This window comes from Arachis hypogaea, chromosome 10 (genome assembly GCF_003086295.3).
Source record: "Arachis hypogaea cultivar Tifrunner chromosome 10, arahy.Tifrunner.gnm2.J5K5, whole genome shotgun sequence".
Lineage (NCBI taxonomy): Eukaryota > Viridiplantae > Streptophyta > Magnoliopsida > Fabales > Fabaceae > Arachis > Arachis hypogaea.
Genome location: NC_092045.1, coordinates 29000775 through 29014450, shown reverse-complemented (window position 1 = coordinate 29014450; position 13676 = coordinate 29000775). Strand labels below are relative to the sequence as shown.

The 13676-nt window shown below is 36.2% G+C and overlaps 1 protein-coding gene across 1 annotated transcript; it reads left to right on the top strand.

The window, feature by feature from the left end:
* The first annotated feature begins 11280 nt into the window (after window positions 1–11280).
* On the top strand, window positions 11281–11991 carry LOC112717456 (uncharacterized). Its single transcript, XM_025769477.1, has 2 exons — window positions 11281–11602; window positions 11696–11991. The coding sequence occupies exons 1-2, from the start codon at window positions 11281–11283 to the stop codon at window positions 11989–11991; spliced, it is 618 nt and encodes a 205-aa protein (XP_025625262.1).
* Window positions 11992–13676: the final 1685 nt, after the last annotated feature.

The window sequence follows — 13676 nt, the reverse complement described above, 5'->3', positions numbered from 1 at the left end:
CCTGTAATAAGAAAAAAAATTACCATGAATGACATATATGAATTTCAATTCAATGGAGATCTAAACTCAAAACATAAATTGAATTAGCAATTATCCTATAATTTGGGTACTTTAAGAACAACTGTAAAACCCGGTTAATTAACGACTAATTAGCCTATAAATGAGAATTTATTCTAGAAAGCCCAAAATGTGATTTTTGTGGCTAAATATGATAGAGGAGATTGAGACGAGAATTTCGGTACCAATTTTATAGAATTCGGGCCAAGATTGGACCGAACGGGCCAAACCGGGCCAACCGGACCCAAAGTGAGCCCTTGGCCCAACATAACTAAACCAAAACCCTAGTTTTCAGCATTCTCTCTCCTCACTAAACACACTCACATGCTGAAAATGGAGGCCATGGAGGGAAGAACACTCTCTCAAGTTCTTTCTCTCACTTGATCTTCAAACCACCATAACTTTTGATCTAGAGCTCCGATTGCCGCTCCGTTTGCGGCCACGCGTTCACCGCGGAGAGCTCTACAAAACCCATACAATTAATCTTGAGGTAAGCCACGTTTTGCTCTTCAAAATTCCAGCCTTGTTTTCGAGTTTTATGAGCAAAAATATTGAGATTTTGGGCTCTTTGATGTTATAGGACCCAACTCTCTTGAAGGAGAAGGTTAATCTTGTCTCCTTGGACCTTGGGTGTGGTAAGATTCTCAACCCTAGTGTAATTTTGTTGTTCTATGATGTTTGGGTATTGAGATATTGTGTATGGGTATGATGATTGTGGCTTAGGTTGTGTATATGTGAATATTGGAGCTTGATTGGTGATTTTGAAAAGCTTGAAAAAGGTATTTGGTGGTGAAAAATCTGTTCTTGGAGGTATTGAGGCCTTGAGAGCTTGTGGATAAGTGGTTTGGAAGTGCTCCGGTTGAGCTTGGGAAATCGGCTAAGGTATGGTTTCGGTTTCCCGTATCTAATATGTAATGTGGTAGAAAATACTTAGACTAGAGGCCCTAAGATAGGCATTGAATTGTTGATGTTGTTGAATTGTTGATATATATGATGTAGTCATATATGTGATGATGATTAATGATGCCTTGATGGTATGATGTATGAGAAATATGCATGTTGTGATATATGCTTGATGATTGGTTATGGTTGAATTGTGGGTTGAACCATGTTGATGGTGAGTATGATATTGATTGTGTACAATGATGATTTAGTGGAATTGATGTTGTTGAGAATTGGCATGAGGAAGAGTATATGATATGTCAATATGTTTGAGTGTGAGCCACTTGGGTAAAGTGGGTTAAAATGATGAGATAGTGATTTTGATAAATTGTGGTAAAGTGTCAATGTGTGAGTTGAGGAGGCTTGATGTTGAAAATTGATACATTTTGATTGATTTCAAAGAAAAAGGATGAAAATAACATGTTTTTATTGATTTTGAAAAGAGTTGAATATGGCTTGTTTTGAAAATGGCATGTTGTTGTTTTGTATGAAAAACATGGTTTTTGGGCATACTTTGACGGGACATAACTTGGACTACGGATCTCTGTTTTGTACCAAATCTGTTTAGAAATGAAATTGGATCCGGGATGTCCCTGCCGTTCGAAGAACGGGTGAAAAACGATTTAAAATGAGGAAGTTATGTCCGTCGGAAGATTGGGGGTTGAAACTGTGAATTCTGCAGCTTTTAACTTAGAAAAATTTTTAGCAGAATGACCCCCCGCGCGTAGGCGCACTTGGCGCGTACGCACCGTTCTTCTCGAAAGCGCCATCGACGCGTGCGCGTGATGTGCGTGGGCGCGCCGATGTGCTGCACCCAATGGCCAGCCATTTTCCAGAGAGTTATGCCAGAACTGTGCCAGGTTTGTGCCTGGGGCACGAGAGTACCCACGCGTACGCGTGGTTGATGCGTGCGCGTCGTTTGACTAGTTTTCAATCCACGCGTTAGCGTGCATGACGCTTACGCGTCGATGAGTTTTCGAGGCCATCCACGCGTGCGCGTGGAGTGCGCATACGCGTGGACCTGTTTTCATCCCAAAGTTGATTTTTGAGTTTTAAAAGCCAAATTTCATACTTCTAAGCCTCCGATCTCACCACTTATGTCTTAAATCATTATGATATGTCTAGCTATGAGAAGAAGGGCTAGTGAATGTGGCAACTTGCGAGTGAAGCAAGGGAAAAATGGATGATCAATGAGGATCAAGCATGAATATGTGAGATGCGGAGGATGGTGGTGGAAGTGCTTGTTATGCCATGGGCCGAAAGGCTGTAATTGTTGATGAAACGGATGGTTATGGATTTAACCATGAGCCGGATGGCTGGATTATTGCCGTGTTACGGCGGGGCCATGATTATGGCTATGTATAAACGCATATATATGTTGTTGAATGAATTGTGAAAGTTGCACTTCCATTATCGGAGATGAGAGTTTCCTTGGGAGAAAGCAGTGGCTAGCCACCACGTGCTCCAGGTCGAGCCTTGAAACTCTTTTGACCCTATGTCGTCAGGGTGGCCGGGCATTGTGAAATTTCCGGATGAGCTCACCCCCAAAAATATTCACCAGTGATGGTGATGGATAAATATTCACCAGTGATGGTGATGGATAAATATTCACCAGTGAGGGTGATGGATATGGATCATGATTATGATCAAGTTTACTTTGAGTATGGCTCAAGTTGGGGAGACACGACAGAGGGACAGTCCAATGGTTAATTGTCAGGACTTGTCGGGTTGGCTCTATAACCGACAGATGATATCATCAGCCACTAGGGACAGGCATTCATCATATGCATACTATATGAATTGTTTGAGATTGCCTATTTGACTGCATATTACTTGCTAATTGTCTAACTGCCTTAATTGTCCCTATTTGTATATTTCTTGTCTGATATAACTGTGTTTGCTACATTATACTCCTGTTGGTGGTTGGGAGGTTTGAAGGAATTGGAAAGGGAAGTATTAGTTAGACTGAAGTATCTTTAGTCAGATGCCCTTTTTGGTTTAGCTTGTTTATAAGCTTTGATATTATCTGGAGGAAGTTCTAGGATTGCCTTCGGCTTTCCTCTATTATTATGTATTATATATGTGGAAGCTGTTACCATGCTGGGGACCTCTGGTTCTCACCCATGCGGATTTTGTGGTTTTCAGATGCAGGACGTGAGGTTTCCCGCTGGGGCATGCTGGAGACTTCTAGATTTGCGAAGATCCTTTGTTCTCGGGGCTATGTTTTGGTTTATATGTTTTGCTTAGATACTTTTATCTCCATTAAATAATACAAACTAAGATGACTCCTCTTATGGGAGATTTTGGAGAATAAGTTTTATGTATTTGTGTCCCTTTGGGGTTTCCTTTGGGGTTTTCCTTATTTTTATCATATGTATATATTGCTATGCTCAGACCGGTTATCTTCGCAGCCGGATCTTGAGTCTTGATATTCCTGTTTTTGACACTCCTTCGTATATATATAATCTCGCGTTGGTTTATCCTTGCTCGTTACGTTATCGATCGGAGCGTTGCGCTTTAGAGTTGCGATTTTTGTTTATCCCTTTTTCTACAAAGGCTCCTAGTTATAATCAGTCATTCATACTACTATACGTACTAAATTTTTATTTTAGAGGTCGTAATACCTTGCCATCTCTGAATTATGACTTAAGCATAAGACTCTGTATGGTAGGGTGTTACAACAACTATTTGGATTCTCTACTATTCCAGACTTGTATGTTGTTACATATAGCTGACAGTTACACCTGAGAGCAATTTTATTGCTAAACTCTCTTTTGTATGTTAAGTTGCTCCTATAATTTCAACCGCTCCCTTCATTCCTTTTTCTTTGGCAACTCGTGCTTCTTGTGCTTCCAGTGCTATTTATTATGTGCTGTATTAAGATTATGTAGCAGAGTTTTAGGATGAATAATTGGAGATTATCCACAGTTAGAGTTTGGGACATGTTAAAATCAAATAACATTGAAGGACCAATTTGTCCTCATCATTTTTAGTAAATCCAATGTGACATTTAATAGACACCTCATTCACGTTAACAGTGCACATCAAAAGAGCCGTTAGTCTTTACATTAGGAACTAACAAAAGGTTATAACGTGTCCACATTTTCTTTTCTGAAGGATGTAATTGTCATTTTTTTGGGACTAAATTGTTCGAACGCAAAATTCTCATAAACCTAATTGTCAGTTTACTCAAAAAATATTAATCATCTAATGTTTTACAAGCGGGATGGGAATATAGCGGGAAAGCCCGCCCCGCTCCACCTAGTGAGGCGGTCATAGAATCCCACCCTGTCCCACCTAATTGCAGGCTAGCGGGTTGGCGGGCTAAGCCCGCCAAAGCTCCTCTTTTTTTTACTATTAACTACTAAATAATATATATAATTTCACAACCATGTTAATAAATTTATAATTTCTAAAGGCATAAAAAATTATATTTTTTATATTCACAAACATTAAATTCTTTGTAACTATAAATATTTAATAAACATAATTATAAACCAAGTTTTCATCCAAAACATAATTATAAATATTGTCTCCAAAGAAAAATAAACATAATCCAAAACAACATAAACATAATCCAAAACACTCAATTTTCATCTTCATACTCTTGTAAGTTGGGTTGGGGAAGTTGAGTTTTGGCTAAAAAATTACAAAAATACCCTCTTGCAAAAAAAAAACTAAGCTTGGTAGGGAAGCCTGCCCCGCTCTGCCAAAGCCTGCCAAAATCCGTGGTTTAAGCGATGCGGATTAGACGGACTTTTGTTCTTTGGCAGTCCCAATTTTTCAACCCGGCCCATCTTTTTTTGCGGGTTAGACAAGCCAGTCCGGCGGGTTTAGACCCATTTGCCACCCCTAGTTATATATATATAGTCAATAATCATTTCTAACCACGAAATATTTAATCGTTGATAACTCTATCTATGAAAAAACATAACTAATGCTCTATCCATGAAAGATAGATTTCACTTAACAAAACTAAGCAAAACTTAAAAACTATTCACAATTTCCAAATTACCCCTTTTTTTTTACCAAATCCAATTTCACAACTTCTCTTCCTTTTCCTCTTCCTTTTCCACTACCGCACTCACCTTCAACTTGACAGGCCTAGCTTTATCGTCCTCCATCAACTCACCTACCACCCCTCCCTCCTTCATAGAATCCATCTACTATTTTGGGAACTCCCTCATGTCTGGTTCACTGCCAACGCCACCACCATCCACTCCAGAGCCTTCATCCACTTTCTATCCTCCCTCCATGCCTCCATCTCCTCAAAATCTCCAAATTCACAGCAATGCAAGATATCTCAAGGTCACCAATTTTATCACTCCCACATAAAGCCAACCTTTCTAGATTCAAGCAATTTGAAGCCAACATCTCTAAACTCAATTTTGTGGGGTTAACACCAATAAGCACCAATTCCTGCAAATTAGGACAACTCTTAGCAACACCAATTAAACCATCATTACCAATTACCAATTTGATTAGCCTTCCAACCATCTATATTAAGCTTTTATATCTCAAAAACAAAAATTAACTCTACATCGGTGCACTCATGGATTTTAACAAGGTGCAAAATCTCCAAATTCAAACAATTAGAAATTGCTTGTAAGCCAACATCACTAATCTGAAACATCTCGAGGTGAATTTCTACAATGCTAGGAGCACCGTTGTTGCCTGTGGAGTGCTCCGCGATGAGTTGGAATAGCATGACCCAATCACTAAAGCACCGGAAAAGTTTTAAGGTCCCCAAATTCTTTGCGCTCAGAATCAGCAAACTAAATCACTGTCCATTGTAGAGCTCCTTCAGGAAAGTCATATGGAGTGATTGCGCAGCTGTACCTGAACCGATAAACTCTGCCGCCGCGATGAGTGGTGGAGGATAGGAAGCGGAGGGAGGCTCTAAAGTCGATGAGGATGGCATTGGCGATGAACCAGACAATGAGAGAGTTACTGGAGTAGAAGATGGAGGCGATGAAGGTGGGAGGGATGGTGGGTGAGTTGATGGAGGACAACAAAGCTAGACTTATCAAGTTGAAGGTGAGTGCAATGGTGAAAGAAGAAGAGGAAGAGAAGTTATAAAATTGGATTTGGTAAAAAATGGATAATTTAAAAAATTTAAATAATTTTTTAAGTTTGATTAATTTTGTCAACTAAAATCTATCTTTATGGATACAATATTATTTTTTTTCATAAATCTTTCGTAGTTAAATATATATATATATATATATATATATATATATATATATATATATAATCTCCTCTATCCTGTGCTACTTTACTTCATTAAAATTCAATATAGTGTATATATATATTTTGATTATTTGCTAGAATCACTGAAAAAAAATGTATAGTTATTTTTCTAATTTTAATAAATTTTAAAATTTTATAGTTGGGATAAGTATTGTTTTGGTCCCTAATGTTAAGGGTCAGAATCAAAATCATCTCTCTTGTAATTTTGAATTTAAAATCGTCCTTAACATTTTTTTCGTATTAAAATCGTCCTTTTAAATAAAATTTTTAATTTAATTCCTAAACTACCCCTATTTTAATAAATAAAATAAAATTTTAAAATAAAATAAAAAAATGAAAGAAAGGGATCAGAAAAGCGGGGTAGGTGGGGATTGGGGAGAGAAAGAAAGAAAGGGGGCCGAGAAAGGGGGTGGGGGAGGGTGGAGGGGGGAGAGAAGGGAGACGCTATGCCGTCGCACCGCCGCCCGCCGCTTCTTCTTCTTCCTGCCACCGCACTGCCACCGGTTTCTTCTTCTTCTTCTTCTTCTTCTTCTTCTTCTTCTTCTTCTTCTTCTTCTTCTTCTTCTTCTTCCCGCCGCCACACCGCCGCCCGCCGCTGCACCGCCGCCCGTTTCTTCTTCTTCTTCTTCTTCTGTGAATTATGTGAATTTCTGGATTTCTTCTTCTTTTGTTGTGGAATATTATTGTTGCTGATTTGTTGATTTGTTATTTTCTGCTTGTTGATTTGTTGTGGAATATTATTGTTTCTGCTTGTTGATTTATTGGGGGGTGGGGGAAGGGAATACGGGGAGGGAAAGGGGACGGGTGGGGACGCTGGGTGGGGGAAGGGGGAGGCAGTGAAGGGGAGGGGAGGGGACGTGGGGAGGGGGAAGGGGAAAGGGGGAGGGGGACGGCAGTGGCGTTGGTGGTGGTGTTGGTGGTGATGGAGTGGGTGTTGATGATGATGATGATGGTGATGATGATGCTGATAATGGTGGTGGAGTGGCAGTTGGTGGTAGTGGTGGTGAAGAGGTAATTATGTTGGTAGTGGTGAGGGTATTTTTGTCCAAAAAAATAAAAAAGGACGATTTTAATACGAAAAAAACGTTAAGGACGATTCTAAATAAAAAATTAGAAGAGGGACGATTTCGATTTTGACCCTCAACGTTAGGGACCAAAATCATACTTATTCCTTAGATTTCTTATCTTTTATAAAAAATTTTAATTATTAGGAATTTATAGTTAAAAAAAGTAAAAAAATATTATATATATATATATATATATATATATATATATATATATATATAAGGACTAATAAGGACTTAACTAAAAATTACATATATGAAAGTATTTTTTATTTTTTTATTAAAGAAGCTTTAATTGTTCATTCGTTGTCTTTTAAAAAAAATATAAGAGAATACAATCATTTTTAATAATAATAAAGTTGGGGACAAATGTTTTATAATTATGTTATGTAAATTTATAACAAACAATAACATATTCATTTAAAAAATATAAAATTAAATATATTATCTTTAATATATTATTCAATCAATATTATAAAAAAATAAAGATTATAGAAAAGCGTTTTCTCATTTTTTTTACAATATTAATTGAACAACATCTTAAAAGTATTTTCAATTTATCCAATTGTAATTTATTTTTATTTATAATCAACTCCTTATTGTTTATAAATGTTCAGTTAAATCCATACAAGAATATACCTAGAAATATTTCGTTGTTTTTATTTTTTTTTCTTGTAACGATAGAGACTAGTTGTAAAATATTATAAAGATTCGACTACGACATTTTTAAGTATAGAGATATATTTAACAATTTGGTAAGATTATAGAGATGTTCGGATTAATTAAACGTTAAAAACATTAAATACTTCAGCAAACAAATATATAAAAAACTACCGCATAAATCAGGATTTTCTTTTTTTTTTTAACCAAACACTAGCAGGGGACATCGGTCGAGTAAAATCGAATTTGTCTTAACTTAGTTTCGATTCTAAATATACATTAGGTCTATTTTTTAGACTCTCACCTAGTTATAAACTCGATGAAACCTAAACATTTTCGGACCATAATTATATCGGGTTCAAATCGAGTGAAAAACAGACCTTTAGAGCTTTAACAATAATTTATAAAAAGACTTATATATGATGCACTTATTTATAAAGAAGAAACTTGTTACTAAGAAGTTGATATCCATATTTAAATTTGAATTTGTCTATAAATTCTAATTTGATACTTCTTTTATCTATTTTCTAATTCAACAAGTGTGATTAAAAATATAACAATAAGCTTATAATTAATATAACAGAATATTAGAATTAATTTAAACATATATACATTTTTTAATTTTCTTTGGGTGCACATGGGTCGGATGAAGCCGAATTTGCCTTGACCTAGACCTGGTCTTAAATAATAACTGAGTCTATTTTTGAGACCTATACCTGACCTTATACCCGGTGAAATCACACCAAACTAACCACTATAATGTTCGGAACCGAGCTAAGTCTTCGGGCCGGATCGGACCATGTACACCCCTACCAAACACTACTCTGCTTATGTAATTAACTCTACAATTACAAAATTATATTTACAGTCTGCTACACATTCAAGTAATATTGCCATTCAAGTTTAACCAAGTAGACCCAACACCAACAAAAATCACTCTCATTAAAAAGAGCATGATTACACGTGCACATATCATTCTTCTAACAAAGTCATTTACGTTCACGGGGCTTTAAATTATTGTCGTTATCGTCTTCTTCTTCGCATTCCTCCTCCTCCGTCTCCTCCTGCTCCTTTTCCTTCTCCTTCTTCTTCTCTTTCTCATCCTCCTCCTTCTTCTTCTCCTTCTTCTTCGCATGTTTTCTCCTCATCGTCATTTTTTTGTTACTGCTGTTATTGCAGTAGAAGGTGAGGAGAGAGTTTTGAATTGAGCAGGACAATGAGTCCAAATACAGTTTAATTCACTCAGAAATAAACCGAAATTATATAATGATTACGACACAATTAACTCAGAAATAAATCGAAATTATATAATGATTGCGACACAATTAACTCAGAAAGAAAGAGAAGTAGAGAACAATGGTAAAGAATCTGCAGAACACAAAAATTGTGTAAATTTAAGTAAATCAAGAAAAATTTTGAGAAAATGAAATAAGGAGAAGATGAAAAAGAAAAAGATGAAAAATAAGAAGCAGTAGAAGTAGAGGAGGAAGAAGAGAAAGAGTTTTGAATTGTGCAAGACAACGAGTCCAAATGCACCTTAATTCACTCAGAAATGAACCAAAATTACATTACAATTGCGACACAATTAATTCAGAAATGAACCGAAATTACATAATTCAGAAATGAATTGAAATTACATAATGATTACGACACAATTAACTCAAAAGAAAGAGAAGCAGAGAACAATGTGAAAGAATCTGCAGAACTCAGAAATTGTGTTAAATTTGAGTAAATCAAGATAAATTTTGAGAAAATGAAATAAGAAGGAGAAGATGAAGAAGAAAAAGATGAAAAAGAAGAAGAAGAAAGAGTAGAAGTTGAGGAGGAAGAGGAGAAAGAGTTTTGAATTGTGCAGGACAATGAGTCCAAATGCACCTTAATGCACTCATAAATGAACTAAAATTACATTACAATTGTGACAAAATTAACTCAGAAATGAACCGAAATTTACCATAATGATTGCAATGATAAACTCAGTTCGAAAACAAGCACACAAACAAGACTGAATCATGAACAAAAATACATCCAAAATCAATTTTGGATCAGACAATGTTACTAATATATTTTTTCTTCTTTTTTGTTTGATATTTTCTTCTCTTTTTCTTAGTTTTATTCCACTTAAGAGAATAAATCAAAAAGAATTTTGAGAAAATAAAATAAGAAGGTGAAGATGAAGAAGAAAAAGATGAAAAAAAAGAAGAAAAAGCAGTAGAAGATGAGGAGAACGAGGAGAAAGAGTTTTGAATTTGTAGGATAATGAGTTCAAATGCACCTTAATTAACTTAGAAATGAACCGAAATTATATAATGATTGCGACACAATTAACTCAGAAATGAACTGAGATTACATAATGGATTGTGACACAATTAACCAAAAAATGAACCGAAATTACATAATAATTGCGACACAAATTAACTCAGTTAAAAAATAATCACACAAACAAGACTGAATCATGAACAAAAATACATCAAAAATCAATTTTGGTTTAGACAACATCATCAACATGGCAAAAATTCAACAAATAATAATGATGATGGTAACGATAACGACGATATGTATAAGAAGAAGATGATGATAATGATAACAATGATGATCATGATCATGATGATGATGGAGGAAGAGAAAAAAAAGGAAGGAGAAGAAGAAATTCAATTGAAAAAAGAAGGAGGATGAGGTGGTGGTGTTGTTGGTGATGACAATAATGATAAAGAAGAACACATGCGTGAATTTGAAACAAAAAGAAGAAGAAGAAGATGTGAGGGGAGAAGCAAGGAAAAGAAGCACGTGATTTTAAATCACTTGGATGAACTTGGATGTTAAAATTGCTTAGATGTGGAGAATAATTCTTATATTTATATCCATAACCGATTACTTAATACTTTAATAGTTAATTTGTTCTGTAAAGAGTCACAAAAAAAGTTCTCTAAAACATATAATGAAGTTATCAATTAAAAATCTTTTATAAAAAATGCAAAACTTAAAATTTTAATCCATTTACATAGATTTATTAAAATAAAAAATTTAAAAAGTTTCACTAATAATAACTTTAAATTCTATTTCTTATTGTTTACAAATTATTATCCATCACAGTCAAACATTTTTAACAAATAATAAGAGAGAGAGAGAGAGAGAGAGAGAGAGAGAGAGAGATGTTGGAGGCAAAAGTGGAATGGAGGGTAAGGCTATTTCTGGACCGAAGGAGAAAGGAGAGGTTACCACAGATAACGAAGGAAAGATTAATAATCGTCGAAAGACCATCAATAAGGCAACAAGGTGCTCTTGGGCTAAGGTCTCATATTAAGACAAGATGGTGGGAGAATCTTTTCCGAAGCCTTTTATGATGGAGGAAGAGTTGAATAGGGATAGGCTTGTGATTGTAACCGGAAAACAGGGGAACGTGGCTCCACCTTGTGTCACCTTCATAGAGGAGGGTAGGAAGGCTCTCGCTCAATCCTACTTGGACTCTATAGTGGGAAAGATGCTTGGAAAATATGTTAGCTACATGACGATAGTGCACCGCCTTAAATTCATTTGGAAGTTGCGAGGGGGATACGAGATCTTTGATGTTGGATATGGATATTTTTTTGTGAAGCGTGATCTGAAAGAAGATAGAGACAGGGTGTTACTGGGTAGGCCATGGATGATTGATGGCTTCTATCTTACGATTAAGCCATGAACATAAAGTTTTAGACACTGTGAAGAGACCTTTGGCTAAACTCTAGTCTGGATTCGCATTGCGGGTCTCAATATCATGTACTTTACAGAGAGATCCATGCGAAAAATTGCATCAGTCATTGGCAACCCCATCAAAGTGGACGTTGTAACCAAGGAAGCAGAAAGAGGGAAATATGCAAGAGCATGTGTCCAGATAGATCTAGGATTGCCGGTGATTTCTGATGTTATAGTGGATGGACACATATACTCGATTAAATATGAGAGTCTGAATCTTTGGTGCACTACTTGTAAATGTTATGGACATGTTTATAATGACTATACTAGGAAAGACGGAAGAGCCTGATGAGCAAAAATTAGAGCTCACGGGTACTGGCAAGTACACCAGATCATTCAAGTAATACCACAGTGAGAGAATATCGTTCCCACGAGAATTAAAGGATTGAGCAAGCAAATATCAAACTGAATTGCTAATTAGATAGAATGAACCTGGACTGATGAGGGGCTGAATCGTGTCTTGCTAGAACTTTAAAATGCTTGAGTACTAATGAGGTAGTAGTGAATGTGTGATTGTTTGAGAAAAAAATAGTGAATGAGAGTGTCAAGGGTTTCGAAGACATTTAGTTTTCAGGAGGATTAAACTTTGTTTATCTGTTTTACTGCATGCAAATACTTTTTTACGAAAAATAATAAAAAACTGAATCTCAATTCCTTGGCTCTTTAATTTATCTTCAATTAATCAATCACCAATTCTTCGGTCAACCGATTAATTGAAGAGGTTTAGCACAAATCTGATTTAGTTTCAAACAAAATTCAAAAGTAGTTCCGAGGTTGAAATATATGTCACGTATTCAAACTAGTCCTAAAAAATTGAAAATTATAAGAAAAGCAACGTTGCACACTTTTTAAACCACTACTCCTAGTCAATATTAAAAAGTCACGAGAAAGAATTTTGAAGCTGTAATTCCGATATTAAATTTTTCAAAGTAATAAACAGAATTCAAAATAGAGTCAGCATATTTTCCAATACTACTAATTCTTTAAAGAATGAAGAACGAAAACTCAATCTTGAAATGGATCAATGCAATACTTTAAAATAGAATAAAAATTAGCTTAATAATCTCTAAAAACATAAACAGAACTTCTAATCTCTTTAACAGAGGAATTAGTGACTCATGGAGAAAGAAAAAAAAACAAAGGTGAAAGAAAATGCGGCTAGGTTCGGATCCCTTTCCTATGAACAATGTCACTTATTTATATCCTAGGTTTACTTAATAATTCAGATTCAAACTACTTTTAAGAAGAATAAGATAATTAATAACAATAATTCAAATTACAATTAAAACTAATTCAAATCAAATTACATTCTAACAGAATTTTCCATGACCTTGATTGAGATTGCACCTTCCAGGAGAGTGTGCTTTGCTTGGTGTTACACTTGGGCCTTGGCGTGGCATACCAATTTTAATTTGGGCTTGGGGCATTGCATGCCTGGGTTTGGCATGGCATACCAAGTTGGTGCGCCTCCCAAGTTGATGGTGTGACATGCCTTGGAGTGGTGTTACACGCCACTCAATCTTCAGGGGCGTTACACGCCTTTATAAGGCGTTACATGCCAGCTTAAAGCGTCTTCGAAGGCGTGGCACACTGGGTTCGGAAATAACACGCCACCTTGGTAAGCCTCCTAGGGTCGAAGGTGTTACACACCTTGCTGGAAGTGGCATGCCAACTCTATATCTCTTGGCGGCGTTACACGCCAATTAGCGGCGTTACAAACCACCTCCCTTTCTGGTCGAAGGCATTGCACCCCCACTTGGATGGCGTGGCACGCCAACTTAATCCTAGTTGGAGGGTGTTGCACGCCCATAGTGGTGGCGTTACATGCCACTTGGTCTTGGCTTGGGGGCATTGCACGCCCTGTTGTGGCATTACACATCACTCTTTTTGGCTTGCCCTTGAATGTGCTTCTTTTGCTCTTTGATTTTCTTCTTACTTGCATTTTTTTGAAAGAACATAGAAAACATATTAGTA

Coding starts and splice junctions, on each gene's coding strand:
- LOC112717456 (XM_025769477.1), top strand. CDS start 11,281: ATGGTGGGAGAATCTTTTCCGAAGCCTTTTATGATGGAGGAAGAGTTG. Junction 11,603..11,695: donor TAGAGACAGGGTGTTACTGG/GTAGGCCATGGA, acceptor GCTAAACTCTAG/TCTGGATTCGCATTGCGGGT.